The sequence below is a fragment of the Talpa occidentalis genome, unplaced genomic scaffold, assembly GCF_014898055.3.
Source record: "Talpa occidentalis isolate TD23 unplaced genomic scaffold, MPIMG_talOcc4v2.1 talOcc4.8, whole genome shotgun sequence".
NCBI classification, from domain to species: domain Eukaryota; kingdom Metazoa; phylum Chordata; class Mammalia; order Eulipotyphla; family Talpidae; genus Talpa; species Talpa occidentalis.
This window is the reverse complement of record NW_023605194.1, coordinates 41,083,492-41,097,218: the sequence shown is the minus strand read 5'-3', so window position 1 is coordinate 41,097,218 and position 13,727 is coordinate 41,083,492. Positions and strand designations below refer to the sequence as shown.

Sequence of the window (13,727 nt, the reverse complement as noted above, 5' to 3'; positions counted from 1 at the left end):
ATCTGAAGTGGAGACTTTTAAGATGTGTTACAACTGGTAGTCATAAAAATATGTGTGAACAGAAAAAGGGTTTGTTAGACTCAAGGAGTTCCTGAAAATGTGAAATTTTTAGCGTCTAGAGTTAATCACTTCATTATTGTAGTTAGAAAATTGTGGAATATACTCAAATCTGTCCTTTATTATTGGACAACTAGTGTAAATAGTAAACTTCATTAGATTTCAAGAAGAGCTATTTCCATAATTTGTCAGAAATTTGAGCTATGTGTCTTGCTCTGCCACCTATCCGTTTGATTAAAGCAGTATTGGAATTCCTAGTCAAGACTTAAAATTTTTTAGACAGAAGCATCTTTAACTACTTTCTTGGATGTAGGGGTTTTGAAAATTACCTTTTACTTTTTAAAATATTTTTGTATTGTTCCCTAATTGCCAGGCAAAGCAGCACTTGTGAAACTTAGTCTATGGTAGGATTTCACAATGACTAATGTGGTTTGAATCACAAGGAATGTCAAGCTACTTTAAATATATCTCATTCTGTCAGAAGTTAAAACAAGAAGTGATGTCTCCATTTCTATAAATGTTTGTAGCAGATATATTTTCCAGGCTAGAACTACAGTCCCAGCAGTATTTTTTTTTAGACCTTGATGGAAATATAAAAGAAACTTACTGATTTCAAAATCCTCTAGCAGTATAATTGTGGAGATTCCACCTAACCTGGAGTTGGAAGTGATTAATCTACGATGTAGTGAAATGCAAAAGGATGAGTATCAAGAGATCCCAGTTACAGAATTCTATAAATGCCTTCTAGGCAATGAATGTGCTCACTTAAAATCATAGGCTTGCTGTTAGTATTTGCCAGTATTTATTTTTTTGAAAAGATATTTTCAAAGTTGAAATATGTAAAATCTTATTATAGAACAATATGAACAGATGAACATTTGCTATCGTTTTTGATGATAGGGGACAATAACTTTGAGCACCATTAAATGAAATGTTATTCCTCAAATAGGAATCACATTCTCATTAGTATAATGAATTACAAAAAAAAAAAGAGAATTACTCAGTTACAATTTTTTTATTTTATCAGCAAAAAAAAATTTTTTTTTTTTAATTTCTTCTCTTTACAATTACCTGAATTATAATATCCTTAAGTTTTTCTCATTACCCATAAAGACTAATATTTACTACTTGGTCTTTTTCAGAGAAAGCTTTCTAATTCCCTTCCCTTCCTTGAAAGAATAATTTTATGTCTAATTAGAAGCCAGTTATGAACTAAATTGATTATTCTCATTTTAGAGTTCTTGCATTTAGAAAACACTAAAAATATTCAAATTTGGAAACATTTATTTGGCTACATGATACAATTTAAATATTTGAAATCCTAGGAAAGAGATTCACCAGTAAATTATAAGCTCTACATTATATTGAGTCACTGTTGGTTATTTAAAAAAAACCAATATCAATACTTTATTCAAATAAATACGTTTCACATGCAGTTTTATTTTAAATTATTTTAAAATTAAATGAGTTGAATGATCTTATGTGTCATGCCTCACTACATTCTATATTGTATGTTTTGGCAAGTATTTTTTTTCATGAAACAAATTTTGCATTAATACTGACTTTATACAAAAGAAAGATATATATTCAATTTTTAAAATATTTCTCAATATTTTTATATCAGGAAAATTTATAGCTGCAGAAATATTTTTCACACAAAAAATTTGGAGACTGAGCCCATTTCCCAATATTCTTCAGTTTGTAATTACAAAGCTTTATTGGCAGTTTACCTTCTGTGTGCTAGTATCTCAGTAAAATCATTATATCCTCATGATTTTAATATAACTAAGTTCTGTGTATTTTTCATTGTGTCTTCGTGTTTCAAACTTTTCTTTCATAGAGCGTTTTTGTCTCTTGGCTTCCAAATTATAGTTTCTTTTTTCTTTTTCTAAAGTCTGTTTATATTCAATAGGATTAAAAACACACTTCCACTTTTAGAGCAAATTTATCATCTACCCTTCAGGCTGTTCTTTAACTTGGAGCTCTTAAGAATGAATATCTTAAGATACTCCCCAGATGTTTTAAACTTCAGCAAACTTGTGGTTTTCTTTATTGGAATCTCTGTTTGTAGTATTAGGAAGATCAAACAAAACATCTCCTCAGTATCTAAACACTTTCATATTGGTTTTAATGTCTTTTGTTGCAAAGACATGCATAAAATAAAACTCTATACTGATACATTTTTAAAGTCCTTACTTTAAAAAGTAACATCAAAAGGAGAATTGCATTAATAGTAATGTAAGAAATTATATTGTGTGTCATAGGTGCTTTTGAATCAACATTGTTATGAGATTAGTGTTTGTATAGTTGTGACATTGGGTAATTGTTTAAATAAATAGAATCTATGCAATAGATTGGTATCTGTTAGATGCATTGATTTTATTCCTTCATAGATTATTTATTGCATAGATTTTATTCTTCATGCTTAGTAAAGTAGGGACTGAGAATATTTGGCATCAAGTGTTTTCTAAAATGTTGAGAAGATTGAATTTAAAATTTTAAAGATGTCAATCATTTAGTTCTTTTTTTAGAGGATAGCCTAATTAATATTCTCTGCCAAAGCAGCAACTAAGTTATTCCTCCACAATTATAAAAATAGTTGGTAACATTTATGAAGTGCTTACTGTGTTCAAGGCACTGGCATAACCCTCACAACAGAGTGGAAATGTTTTATATTAATTGGAAGAAAGATAAGAATTAATAAATGAAATGAAAGTGAAGTAGTACACTATGTACATGCACACATGCACATACACACACATAATTTTTCCTCATCTTGAGTGTTATAGGGAAACAAGTAGCAGCTCCCTTTTTGATCTCAGTTGTTAAGAAATAATTTAATTTGTTTTTTTAATCATGTAAAAACATGTGTTAACTAAAAATTTATCTTATAGTTCATTTTCTCTTGTATAATAATGTTCTTTGTCTCCATTTTCTCTTAGATCTTTTGCCTGATTTTCTAATGTCTAGTGAGTATCTGTGATGTAGGCAAAATCCAAATCAATGTCAAAATCTTTTAACACACATTGAAGAAACATTTAATTTTGTTCAAATGAGTACAGATTGGTAGTTGCACTTTCTTAAAATCTAAACAGCAGCAGCAAGAGGACTCTTATCCTTCCACTTTTTGTTCCTCCATCTACCCATTTATTCATGTTTCTTTTTTTTCCATATACACGTCCAGTATCTGTCAATACTTGAGTATTGTGGAATGCAAAAACAGATGCAGTCTTTAATGCTATGTTTTACAAATGAGGAAACCTAATATGAGAAAATTTATATTACTTGTCCCATGTCAGACAATTATATGAACATGAAATTAAAGGCAGTCTGTCTGACACCAGAGGCTTTGCTTATTTATTTATTTATGTAATTACTTACCAAATTATGTTTATTGAGGTAAATTGGGTTTATGTCTTTGTATCTACTCTGGGCATAGACTTTGCTTTTAATCATTAAAGAATAATACCTATCTTGATGACTTGTAATATGAAATCATATTTTAATAATTGACAAAATTTGGTGTACATGTTCATAATAAGAAATTTGGCTTTGCTGATTATTCCTTCCTTCTTGAAATCTCAATGTCTATTGGCTCTTTGTTTTTGTGGTGGGAATTCCCCTTCTTCTCTACTTGTATCTTTTCTTCTTAGATATTGATTTCTACCCATTTTCATTCTCTAGGTTTTTCCCATGTGTCTTATCATGCATTTCTTTGAGTTTTTTTCCTGTTTGGGATTTCTGAACTGTAGAAGTCCGTCTTTAATCAAATAAGGGAAGTTTTATGCCGTTATTTCTACAAAAAAAAATCTACACTGCATTTATGTTATCTGATGACATAAATATTAGGTCTTTTAGTATTGTCCATAGGTGTCTGAGTTTGTTCATTTTTTTACAAATCATTTTTCCCTGTTGTTCAGACTGGAACATTTTTATTGATCTTGAAATATACTGACGCTTAGTTCTGTCTTCTCAAACATTTTGCTGTTGAAACCATCTAGTGAGTTTTAAACTTTCAATTATTGAATTGTCATTTGGTCTTCTTTATATACTTTATTTCTTTGCTTCATTTTTTCCAGATGTTGTAAGAGTTCTAGTACCTTGTGGTTCCCCAACTTCTTTTGGGTTCCCTAGCCAGAGAATTGGGGCTTTATTTCTCAGTTCTGTCACACAATCAGTCAGATTGTGAAATCACATCTGGAGCTGTATTAGTAAGATACAAAGTGAATAGCCTGTTTTTTGTTGTTATTGTTTTTTAATTTGGCCAGTGAATTCTTAAATTCTATATGAAATTATTCACTTCTAGATATTATTTTTTTAAATTAACTGTAATTCTCTGAACTTTTCCATTGTCTCCTCTAGTTTATGTATTCTTTCCTTCATTTCCTTGCAAATATTAATTATACTTTTTTTGAAGTTCCTTTATTTCCATATTTTTGCAACTTTTTCTGTTGATTTTTCCTTTTAGTTTTTAGTCAAATTATTTGCCCCTTTGCATAATTATTGGTTGTTTATTGTTTGGTAGACATTGTTTATAGAAGAACTGTAAATCAGTCAGATTATGTCTTCTACCTTTGTTGCCTTTTTTCTCTAAGGGGTTGATATGGAGTGACAGGAGGACTAATGACCTTACTAAAATCAAGACTTAAGCTAGTCAAATTTGATTATCAGTTTTGATAAATTCAGCCTTTCTTGTTTGCCTCCCTTACTGATCTTGACCTTCTAGGATTTTTAATTGAGACCATTGGGTTTTTGTCTCATTGGTTGTGAAATAATCCACCAGAACAAGAGTACCTGCACTCAGAGGTTTCCAACTCAATTCCTTTTTTTTTTTTTTTAAGATTTTTTTTTAAATTTATTTATACACGCACTGGGTACAGTCAGAAGCGCGGGAGGGTGAGAGAATTCACCAGAGCCAGAGCGGGGAGCAGAGCAGGCAGACTGAAGTACACTGCTGAGGGGAGCAGCGGGTGGCAGAAGAGGTCTGCGCGCCATCTGGGACCCTCCTCTGGTGGCCAGGGAGCAGCCGGGGATCGAACAGGTGCTGCAGATGCTGCAGGCAGCTTCGCAACCCAGCGCTCAGCCGCTGCGCCACCGGGGAGGCCCTCAATTCCTTATTGACCTGACTGACCCACCTTCAACATTTGACAAGATATTTCAAGTAGAAAACTGACCTTTTATCCACAATTTATGCATTTCCAGTTTTATCACTAACTATTAATGACTGAAAGTCTTACATTTTACCCTCATGCCTCCCACCTCATTCCAGTATTCTGCTAAATCCAAAGTCTGGATTTTCAGCTTCACATGTAACCAGGCAAAAATGTCTGTATATTATTATTAGGTTTTTTTTTAAGATTTGTTTATTTATTTATTTGTTTGTTTGTTCAGAAGCGCGGGAGGGTGAGAGAATTCACCAGAGCAAGAGCAGGGAACAGAACAGGCAGACTGACGAAATACACTGCTGAGGGGAGCAGCGGGCACAACAGGAGAGGTCTGCGCACCATGTGGGACCCTTGCTGGCGGCCAGGGATCGAGCCGGCACTGCCGAGGCTGCGGGTAGCTTTCACAGCCCAGCGCTCAACTGCTGCGCCACCAGGGGAGGCCCTATTATTACTGGTTTTTAATTCTCCATTCCTCATAGGTCTTTCATTTCTAGCCGATTATGTTTTAGTTTCTTTTTGCCTTGCCTGTCAGTGCTTTGAAACACTACTAGACTGGGAGAACATTGTGCTTTCAGGTGATTTTGGTACCTCTTTGCATATCATTCAGTTTCAGATTTCAGCAAATGTATAATGGGCTCAATCATATGTATGTTTGAGGCCCTAAAATATGAAATTTTATCTTTCTACCTACATGTTACTGACTTAAAATTCAGATACAGTGAACAAACAACTGCCAGTTTTGACCTGTCCTTTGAGCAGTTCTCACCTGCTTGGAAATACATTCATTCAGTCTTTGTTGCTTTCAAAACTCTTTGATATCTTTGATGATTTATAATTTATAAGATTTTCCTAGTTATTGTCCTTAAGAATACTAGCCTTGTCCTACTGTTACCCAGAACCAGACATTCCCTGTTATGTTTTGATTTAAATGCTTGGATGAATGTTTCTGATGAGTGATCTTTTTTTAAAAAAAAAAAGTCATTAATTATTTGAATGCTTTCTGTCCTTATTGGTTTTATGTATTTTGAGAAGTTTTTGATGATTAAGAAAACTGAGATAATTTTTATAAATCATGGATTCTGTGATAAAAATAATAGCTGAAGCCAAACGGATAGAGGAGAAAGTATGCTTTGTGTTTTGGGACTGCCTGTGGACATATGGATGGCACTCTAAGTTTACCGGCCACTACATCTCGTTTTGAGAACCATTGTCATGTAATATTTCTCTTCCTTACCTGTGACTTTTTGTTGTATGGTTTAAAATTAAATGTCAAACAACAGTAGTATTTAATGAAAATTGTAAAATGGTTTAGTGAAGTTTTGTTGTGTTTTTATAATGGGTAGAAACCTAATGCACATGATGCACTGAATTTAGAAAGAATTCATTTTCTTTTAATCATCTATACTTATATACTGAGTATTTTTAACACTGTATTTATTTATCTCACATGCAAATACCATCATTCATCTCTGGAGTTCTAAGTGGGAATAATTAAACCTTTAAACATTTAGATTTGAATAGGGACTTATGAACACATGCTTAGAACTGCTTTCTTATCAAAGAAAATAAAATTAGAGGTTAGAGAAATAACTTTAAATTACAATCCTTATGAACTAATAGCTTAACCTTAGTTTTGAATGACTTACTTTTTCTGTCTTTTTAAAATATTCTTAAATGTAAACACATGTGGGAAATGTTCTTTTGGCTTTTATCAAACTGACATTTAAGTGAATTTTTTCAGCCCCACTAAACATTTGTGGTAAAAGATTTCAAAGCATTGAATCTAACAATTTGCCTATGGATTTTTCCTCTCTGTTATTCTATTAACATTTGGTCTTAATAAGTATAACCTGTTCAGAATTACTGATGCCTTTTCATTTATTATTTGTTTAGATGAGAAAGTTAGGAAAGAACTTCATCAAACCCCCCACTTGGCAGTTATGAATGCTTTCTTAAGGAAGTTAAAATTTTTTAGTTTAACTGTAAATATTTTACTTGTGTAATCCCTCATATATCTTTCTTAATGAAATGTTCAAAATTGTTGATGTTTGTTTCCATGCTGTGGTCATGTTAGGAAAGCAGTTTGAGATCTTCCTATCCTCTGAGGTATGCTGAGCAATTTTTCTTCCCTGTGCCCAACACTGGGAAAAGGGAGTGACTTCTGTGAAAGTGGAAAACTAGAAATTTAGTTGGCTTTGTGGGCATTTTGCTGTTGGGAATTCTTATTTATAAGTTGGGTTTTTTAAATATATGAATGATTGGTGCTAAATATAGGGGATAATCATGAAATCTAGCCTCTGTTTTCTATGGATCATTTCCTTTATTTTGTTCATATCTGATTTTTTTTTTTTAATTGAAGTCCAATCCCTATGGATAACAATATGGAGGTTTCTCATAATGTTAAAAGTAGATACAGTACAGCAGTTCTGCTCCTTAGTATTGATCTAAAGAATGCAAAAGCTCTATTTTGAAGGGATATATGCTCTTCTATTTTCATTGTAGTATTGTTTGCAATGGCTAAATTATGGAAGCATCCTAAGTGCCCAATGATAGATGAGTAGATTAGGAAGATGTGGTATATACATACAAGGGAATACTATTCAGCTGTTAAAAAAGATGAACTCTTGCCATTTTTGACATCGTGGATTTTCCCACAGGGGACTATACTAAGTGAAATAAACAGAAGGAGAAATATAAATAACAGGGCCTCCCCGGTGGCGCAGCGGTTGAGCGCTGGGTTGCGAAGCTGCCCGCGGCCACTGCGGTGCCGGTTCGATCCCCGGCTGCTCCCCGGCCACCGGAGGAGGGTCCCACAAGGCGCGCAGACCTCTCCTGCCGCCCGCTGCTCCCCTCAGCAGTGTACTTCGGTCCTTCTGCCTGCTCTGCTCCCCTCTCTGGCTCTGGTGAATTCTCTCACCCTCCCGCGCTTCTGACTATACCCAGTGCATGTATAAACCAACCAACCAACCAAATAAATAAATAAATAAGACATGCCTCTAGAAAATTAAAAAAAAAAAAAAGAAATATAAATAACAGATGGTTTCATTCATATGAACTTTTTTTAATTTGAAGTAGTATTTGATAACCAAAAAGATTACATATTAAAGTTTTCTATTCTTTAGTTTTTTCTCTCCTTTTTTATTCCTTATTCTCTTTTTCTTTTATTTCCTTTGAAGGAATTGGCTTTTGAAAATAGATGGACCTTTATATGAGTCTAGCTATTGATCACTGTATTTACATTGTCGATTCACTTTCCCATCTACTTCATTGTCTAAGATCACTCTGACCTAATACCTGTTCTGAAAGTAATTAGAAGATAACATTCCCAAAACTATCACAACTCCATCTATCTGCACCTGTACCTATGTGCTTTGGCAATTTTTTTTTCCTATAGTTATTACATTAGCATTATTAGTGGCTTACAGATATTGCCTTCAAAGTTCCACAGGATTACTGTTGCATTCATTGGCATCTCAGGAATTTATAGATGGGATTCCAAGATAATTGGAGATATAGGAGTGGCTACAACTCCGTTTTCCATATCCCAATCTAACCATCTTTCCTTTTTATAGTATCTCCTTTTTTATATTTTGACATTCTATGAAATTTTTCATTTGCATGAAAGGATCTACTTATATACTTAAAGTTTTTAAAGTTTGGAAAATACTTTCCACGTCTGAGATCTTCCTTGAAAAATCAATTTCTCTCTTTGACCTACCTCCCCGAGCACTTATTGTGTACATAGCATACATTTTATTTTCTGGTAACTTGATATTTTCTAATTTTCTCTACTTTTTCGTATGTATTTATCCTTTTTGTCCCACCAAAGGTTGAAAATAATACATACCTATCCTTAGAAATCTACTATAGCAATCTAACAGAGGCATGTAGTAGGCGATATTGATTTGTGATCTAGATTAATAAGTGTCATCTAATTTAAGACTTATTTGAATCCATATCCATTGTCCCTTGACTGTGGGTAGTAGGAGTACTTGATTCCTCTTTTTTTTTTTTAAAGATTTATTTATTTATTCATACATACAAAAACTGGGGTACAGGCCAGATGCACGGGAGGGTGAGAGGATTCACCAGACAGTGGGGAACAGAACAGGCAGACTGACAAAATACACTGCTGAGGTGAGCAGCGGGCACGACAGGAGAGGTCTGCTGTGCCATGTGGGACCCTCGCCCGCCGGCCTGCTGGCCAGGATCAAACCAGCACTGCAGAGGCTGCAGACAGCTTCACAGCACAGGCTCAACCACCTGTGCAACCAGAGGAGGCCCTACTTGATTCATATTCTATGAAGTTTCATGTGTAGTGAATATGTAAATTTTCCTGGTGAGATATTCTACAGCTTATATCATATGCCAAAATAATGAAGCATCAAAGCTGTAGATCATCTTTCTCTGGGCCTTTATTTGGCAGATATAGAAATTGTGGAGCCTCCCTGGTGGTGCAAGGGGTTAAGACGCAGCACTATGAAGCTGTCAGCAAGCACTGCAATAGTAGTTTGATCCCTGGCCAGGGAGGTGATCCACATGGTGCAGCGGACCACTCCTGTCTCCCCCGCTGCTCCCCTCAGCAGTGTATTTTGGTAGATCTGCTTGTTCTGCTCCCCACTCTGTCTCTGGTGAATCCTCTCACCTCCCCACACCTCTGGCCTGTACCCCAGTTTTTATTGCATAAATAAATTTTTTAAAAAAGAAATTGTGTCATCAAGCAACTTCCTGGATTCATACAACTCACTATTTCCTGATACTTTAAATTACAAAGTATTAGTTTTTGTGATATCTAAAACTTTTAAAGCTAATAAAATATATGTAAGGATGCTAGAGATTGAAAATTAATGTAAGAAAATGTGCATTACTTAAAAACAATATATATGAGTTTTTATTTTTACCTTCTCTTTATTTGAGTGGTTAATTTTAAGCAGTATATAAATATTTAATTTGTATAGTTACATGGGAAAAATTTAAATGTGGGAATTTAACATTTATTTTTCATAAGTATTTTAATTCTCTTGTTTAACATAATTATATAATTCTAAAAATGCTACTAATTATGATTTACTATACTTCAAAATAGAGACATTTATATTATCACAACTGACAGATATTAATTTAATTTCTTGCTGTGATTTCCTTATAGGTTTGATGAACTTGTAAAAAAATTCAAAGTTGAATATCATGCTGGTGGCTCTACACAGAATTCAATTAAAGTGGCTCAGGTTGGTTAATTATTTTAAAAGTTATTGAGAAGTTGATTCAAAATGATTCTAGATTTTTGGTTATTGTACATAATTGTTCCAATCTTATTTTGTTGCTGCAGAGTGTTTTTTGTTGGTTTTGAATAGAAATTTTAGCAGTCATTGCCTGTCTAATTAACAAAAATTATTTTGACTGATATTTCTTTGGTTATTGGTAAACTTGAACATCTTTAAATATCTGCTCTTTATTTATATTTCTTAGTAATTATATTTTGAATCCTTTGAATATCCTTTTTATTTTATAATTTTTGTATATTATTGACTTCATCTTTGCAAATAGCATTCTTAAGTATTCTTTACTCTTATTTGTAATTTAATGCTGTATATAGTGTCTTTAACTTTACTTGAAGTTCTGAGTTTTTTTAAATATCATTAAACTTATGACTTCTGGATTTCATATAGTATAGATAGAAAGGAAATGCCTGTAACAATATACTACAAGTTTTCTTGTGGTATATAAAGAAATGCATGTATATCTATACATATAGATATATCTGTATACATGTAGATACATTTGTATCTAGGTGGCCATGTATCTTATCTGGGCATGTCATTTAATATATACATATATACACACATATATATACATACATGTGTATGTTCGTATAAGTTTATACGAACTTATATATGTGTATGTTCGTATAAGTTTATATATCTATACCTCTATTTCCCAGTGAGTAACTGGATAAACCTATTCACCTAATGCTATTTATGCCACTATTCTAATTCTGATTAAGGTTATAGTGTTCTGCTTAAATCTTCATTTATGAAGAATATGGGAAACCCTTATATACCTCTGCTTCTTACCTTTACAAATTAAAATCTGCTCAAAATCTCACGGCATTCATAGGTCAACTCTGATGAACTCGAGTCATTTGATTATTCATTCATTAATGCTTTCTGTTTGAATTTTAATTAACTTAAGGGACTAGAAAAGTGGAAAGTTGACAAAGTTGAGACCAATTTTTCTTCCTTTGAAGTAACTCTTTGTTGATTTAGACATAGTGTAATTATCCTGCTCTCTTCCAAAGCTATAATTTAATCATAGTATTAAAATATTTTAGATCATAAAAATTATTCTTTATGGTAGTTATTTTTTGTACAGTGATCTGAGGAGAAGATCTTTGTGTTTGTTAATTGATTTATATTGTTTTTATAAAATATCCTGTTGGTCACTTTGTGAGCTCAGGTTAATAGAAAAAGGACAATTTTCTTTTTTTGTCTTTTGATATTATGTTAGTCTGCTCAGGCTGCCATAACAAAATACCATGGAATGGGTGATTTAACAGAAATTAATTTTCCCACAGTCATTTAGGCTGGGGAGTCCAAGATCAAGATGCCATCTTGATTGATTTCTGGCGAGAACTTCTTTGTAGCTTCTTTTCATTATGTCCTCACAGTGCCTTTCTTTTCTGCCCATATGGAGAACAAGATCTCTGGTGTGTGTTCCTTTTCTTTAGAGGACACTAGTTCTATTGGGTAAGGACCTACCTACCCAGAGGACCTCATTTAGCTTTAATTATTTCCTTACCAGCCCTATCTCTAAATATAGTCACATTGCAGCTTAGGGCTTCAGAACATGAGTTTTCAGGGTGGTAGGGAAGGAGAAACACATAGTTTTATCCGTAACATGTCTTTTTTTAAAAAGCTTTAGTTTACTAAATGTATATTTTACCCTATTTTTATTCTTTTCTCCTTCTAGGTCTGGGGGACTATTAGCTGTCAACTAGTAAATTCTCTCCTTTCTTGAGAATCTTCATAAATTTCTACCTTCCCCAGATTTATTACTTACAAAATAAATATCGAGTGTTCTATCAATTTTCTATCGATATTGGTTATCATTTATAAAGCAGTCATTGCCTAACATTTTGTTTTGCAATTTTCACAGTGCTCTGTGTGTACTGAAATCATGTAGCCTATAATGCTTTATTTCTTCCTACCATTAGCAAGGAAGTAAATGGAATTTAAAGTTTTGGGTGTCTCATCTAATAATTTAATTTCGATATTAGTGATAAATTTGGGGTTGAAATCCTATCCTGATAGCTAGAGTAGCAATCTTTTATACCATATGCAGAACAATTCGATTCAGTTCATCACTTGGTATATTCATGCATATAAAGCTCTGTGCTATATGATAGATATATTGAGAAACAAGAAATATTCCTCTGTTCATGTAATCCCTGCTTACATTATGAAACCATTTGTCTTCTCTTTAATCACCATCCTAACTTTATTTTTCCTCTTCTTCCCTTTTTCATCAATGATTAAATTCCTCCTGTCAGGTAGTGTGTTAAATGTTATTCATGCAAAAGCTAATAATATACTTAGTCCATATTCTTGAAACTTTCATTATAATGAAAATGTATGTGAGAATGGAGAGTGGTGGGGTACAGAGAGAGAACTGTAAACTATTAAATATAATGAATGTATAGGAGCAACTCTTTTCACCCCTAAAACATAAACAAATTTACGAGAAATACAACAGTATTCATACATGTTCTTTCTCCATTAAATTAAAATGTGAAGGCAAAACCTCTTATCCCAAGTACAGCTCCACTGTGATATTCAATTCCTAGTTGAATCATACTTATTTCCATTTTACCAGTAGAATTTTAATCACATGTCCCAAATTTAAGGACATCTTAAATTTGAATGAGAGTAACTCAAAGAGATACCTGTGAGTTAAAGTTTTTCTCTATTCAACTTGAGCCTCCCACCCCACAACCAAAGACTAGCTTTTCAGTCTTTTTTTCTAAGATTTTTTTTTCCAAGCTGTCAGTGGAATCTCTCAGCGCTATCATAAGAAGACAAAGTAATATTAATACTACATTTTTTTTTAAAGATTTACCCATTCATGCATACAAGAACTGGGGTACAGGCCAGATGCAGGGGAGGGTGAGAGGATTTACCAAAGACAGAGCGGGAAACAGAACAGAGGCAGACTGACCGAAACACACTGCTGAAGGAAGCAGCGGGCAAGACAGGAGAGGTCTGTCGCGCCGTGTGGGATTCTCGCTGGCCAGCTGGGAGCGAACCCACACCGAAGAGACTGTGGACAGCCTCACAGCGCTGCGCTCAACCACCTGAGCCACCAGGGGAGGCCCACTTTTTTTTAAAGATTTATTTATGTGTGCAAGAGCTGGGGTACAGACCAGAGATGCAGCGGGTGAGAGGATTCACCAGAAACAGAGCAGGGAGCAGAACAGGCAGACTAACTGAAATACACTGCTGAGGAGAG

At 33.7% G+C, this 13,727-nt stretch overlaps 1 protein-coding gene and 1 long non-coding RNA gene across 3 annotated transcripts in view; one reads left to right on the top strand and one right to left on the bottom strand.

Annotated features, from left to right (window-relative positions):
• The window catches only part of ADK (adenosine kinase), a 430,089-nt gene that overhangs the window by 122,445 nt on the left and 293,917 nt on the right, over positions 1–13,727 (top strand). For both annotated transcript variants that reach the window (XM_054690530.1, XM_054690531.1), the window contains exon 4: positions 10,372–10,450. In XM_054690530.1, the coding sequence (XP_054546505.1) occupies positions 10,372–10,450 (79 nt within the window). The remainder of the gene's footprint in view (positions 1–10,371; positions 10,451–13,727) is intronic.
• The window catches only part of LOC129145054 (uncharacterized), a 70,666-nt gene that overhangs the window by 6,116 nt on the left and 50,823 nt on the right, over positions 1–13,727 (bottom strand). The window lies entirely within an intron of this gene.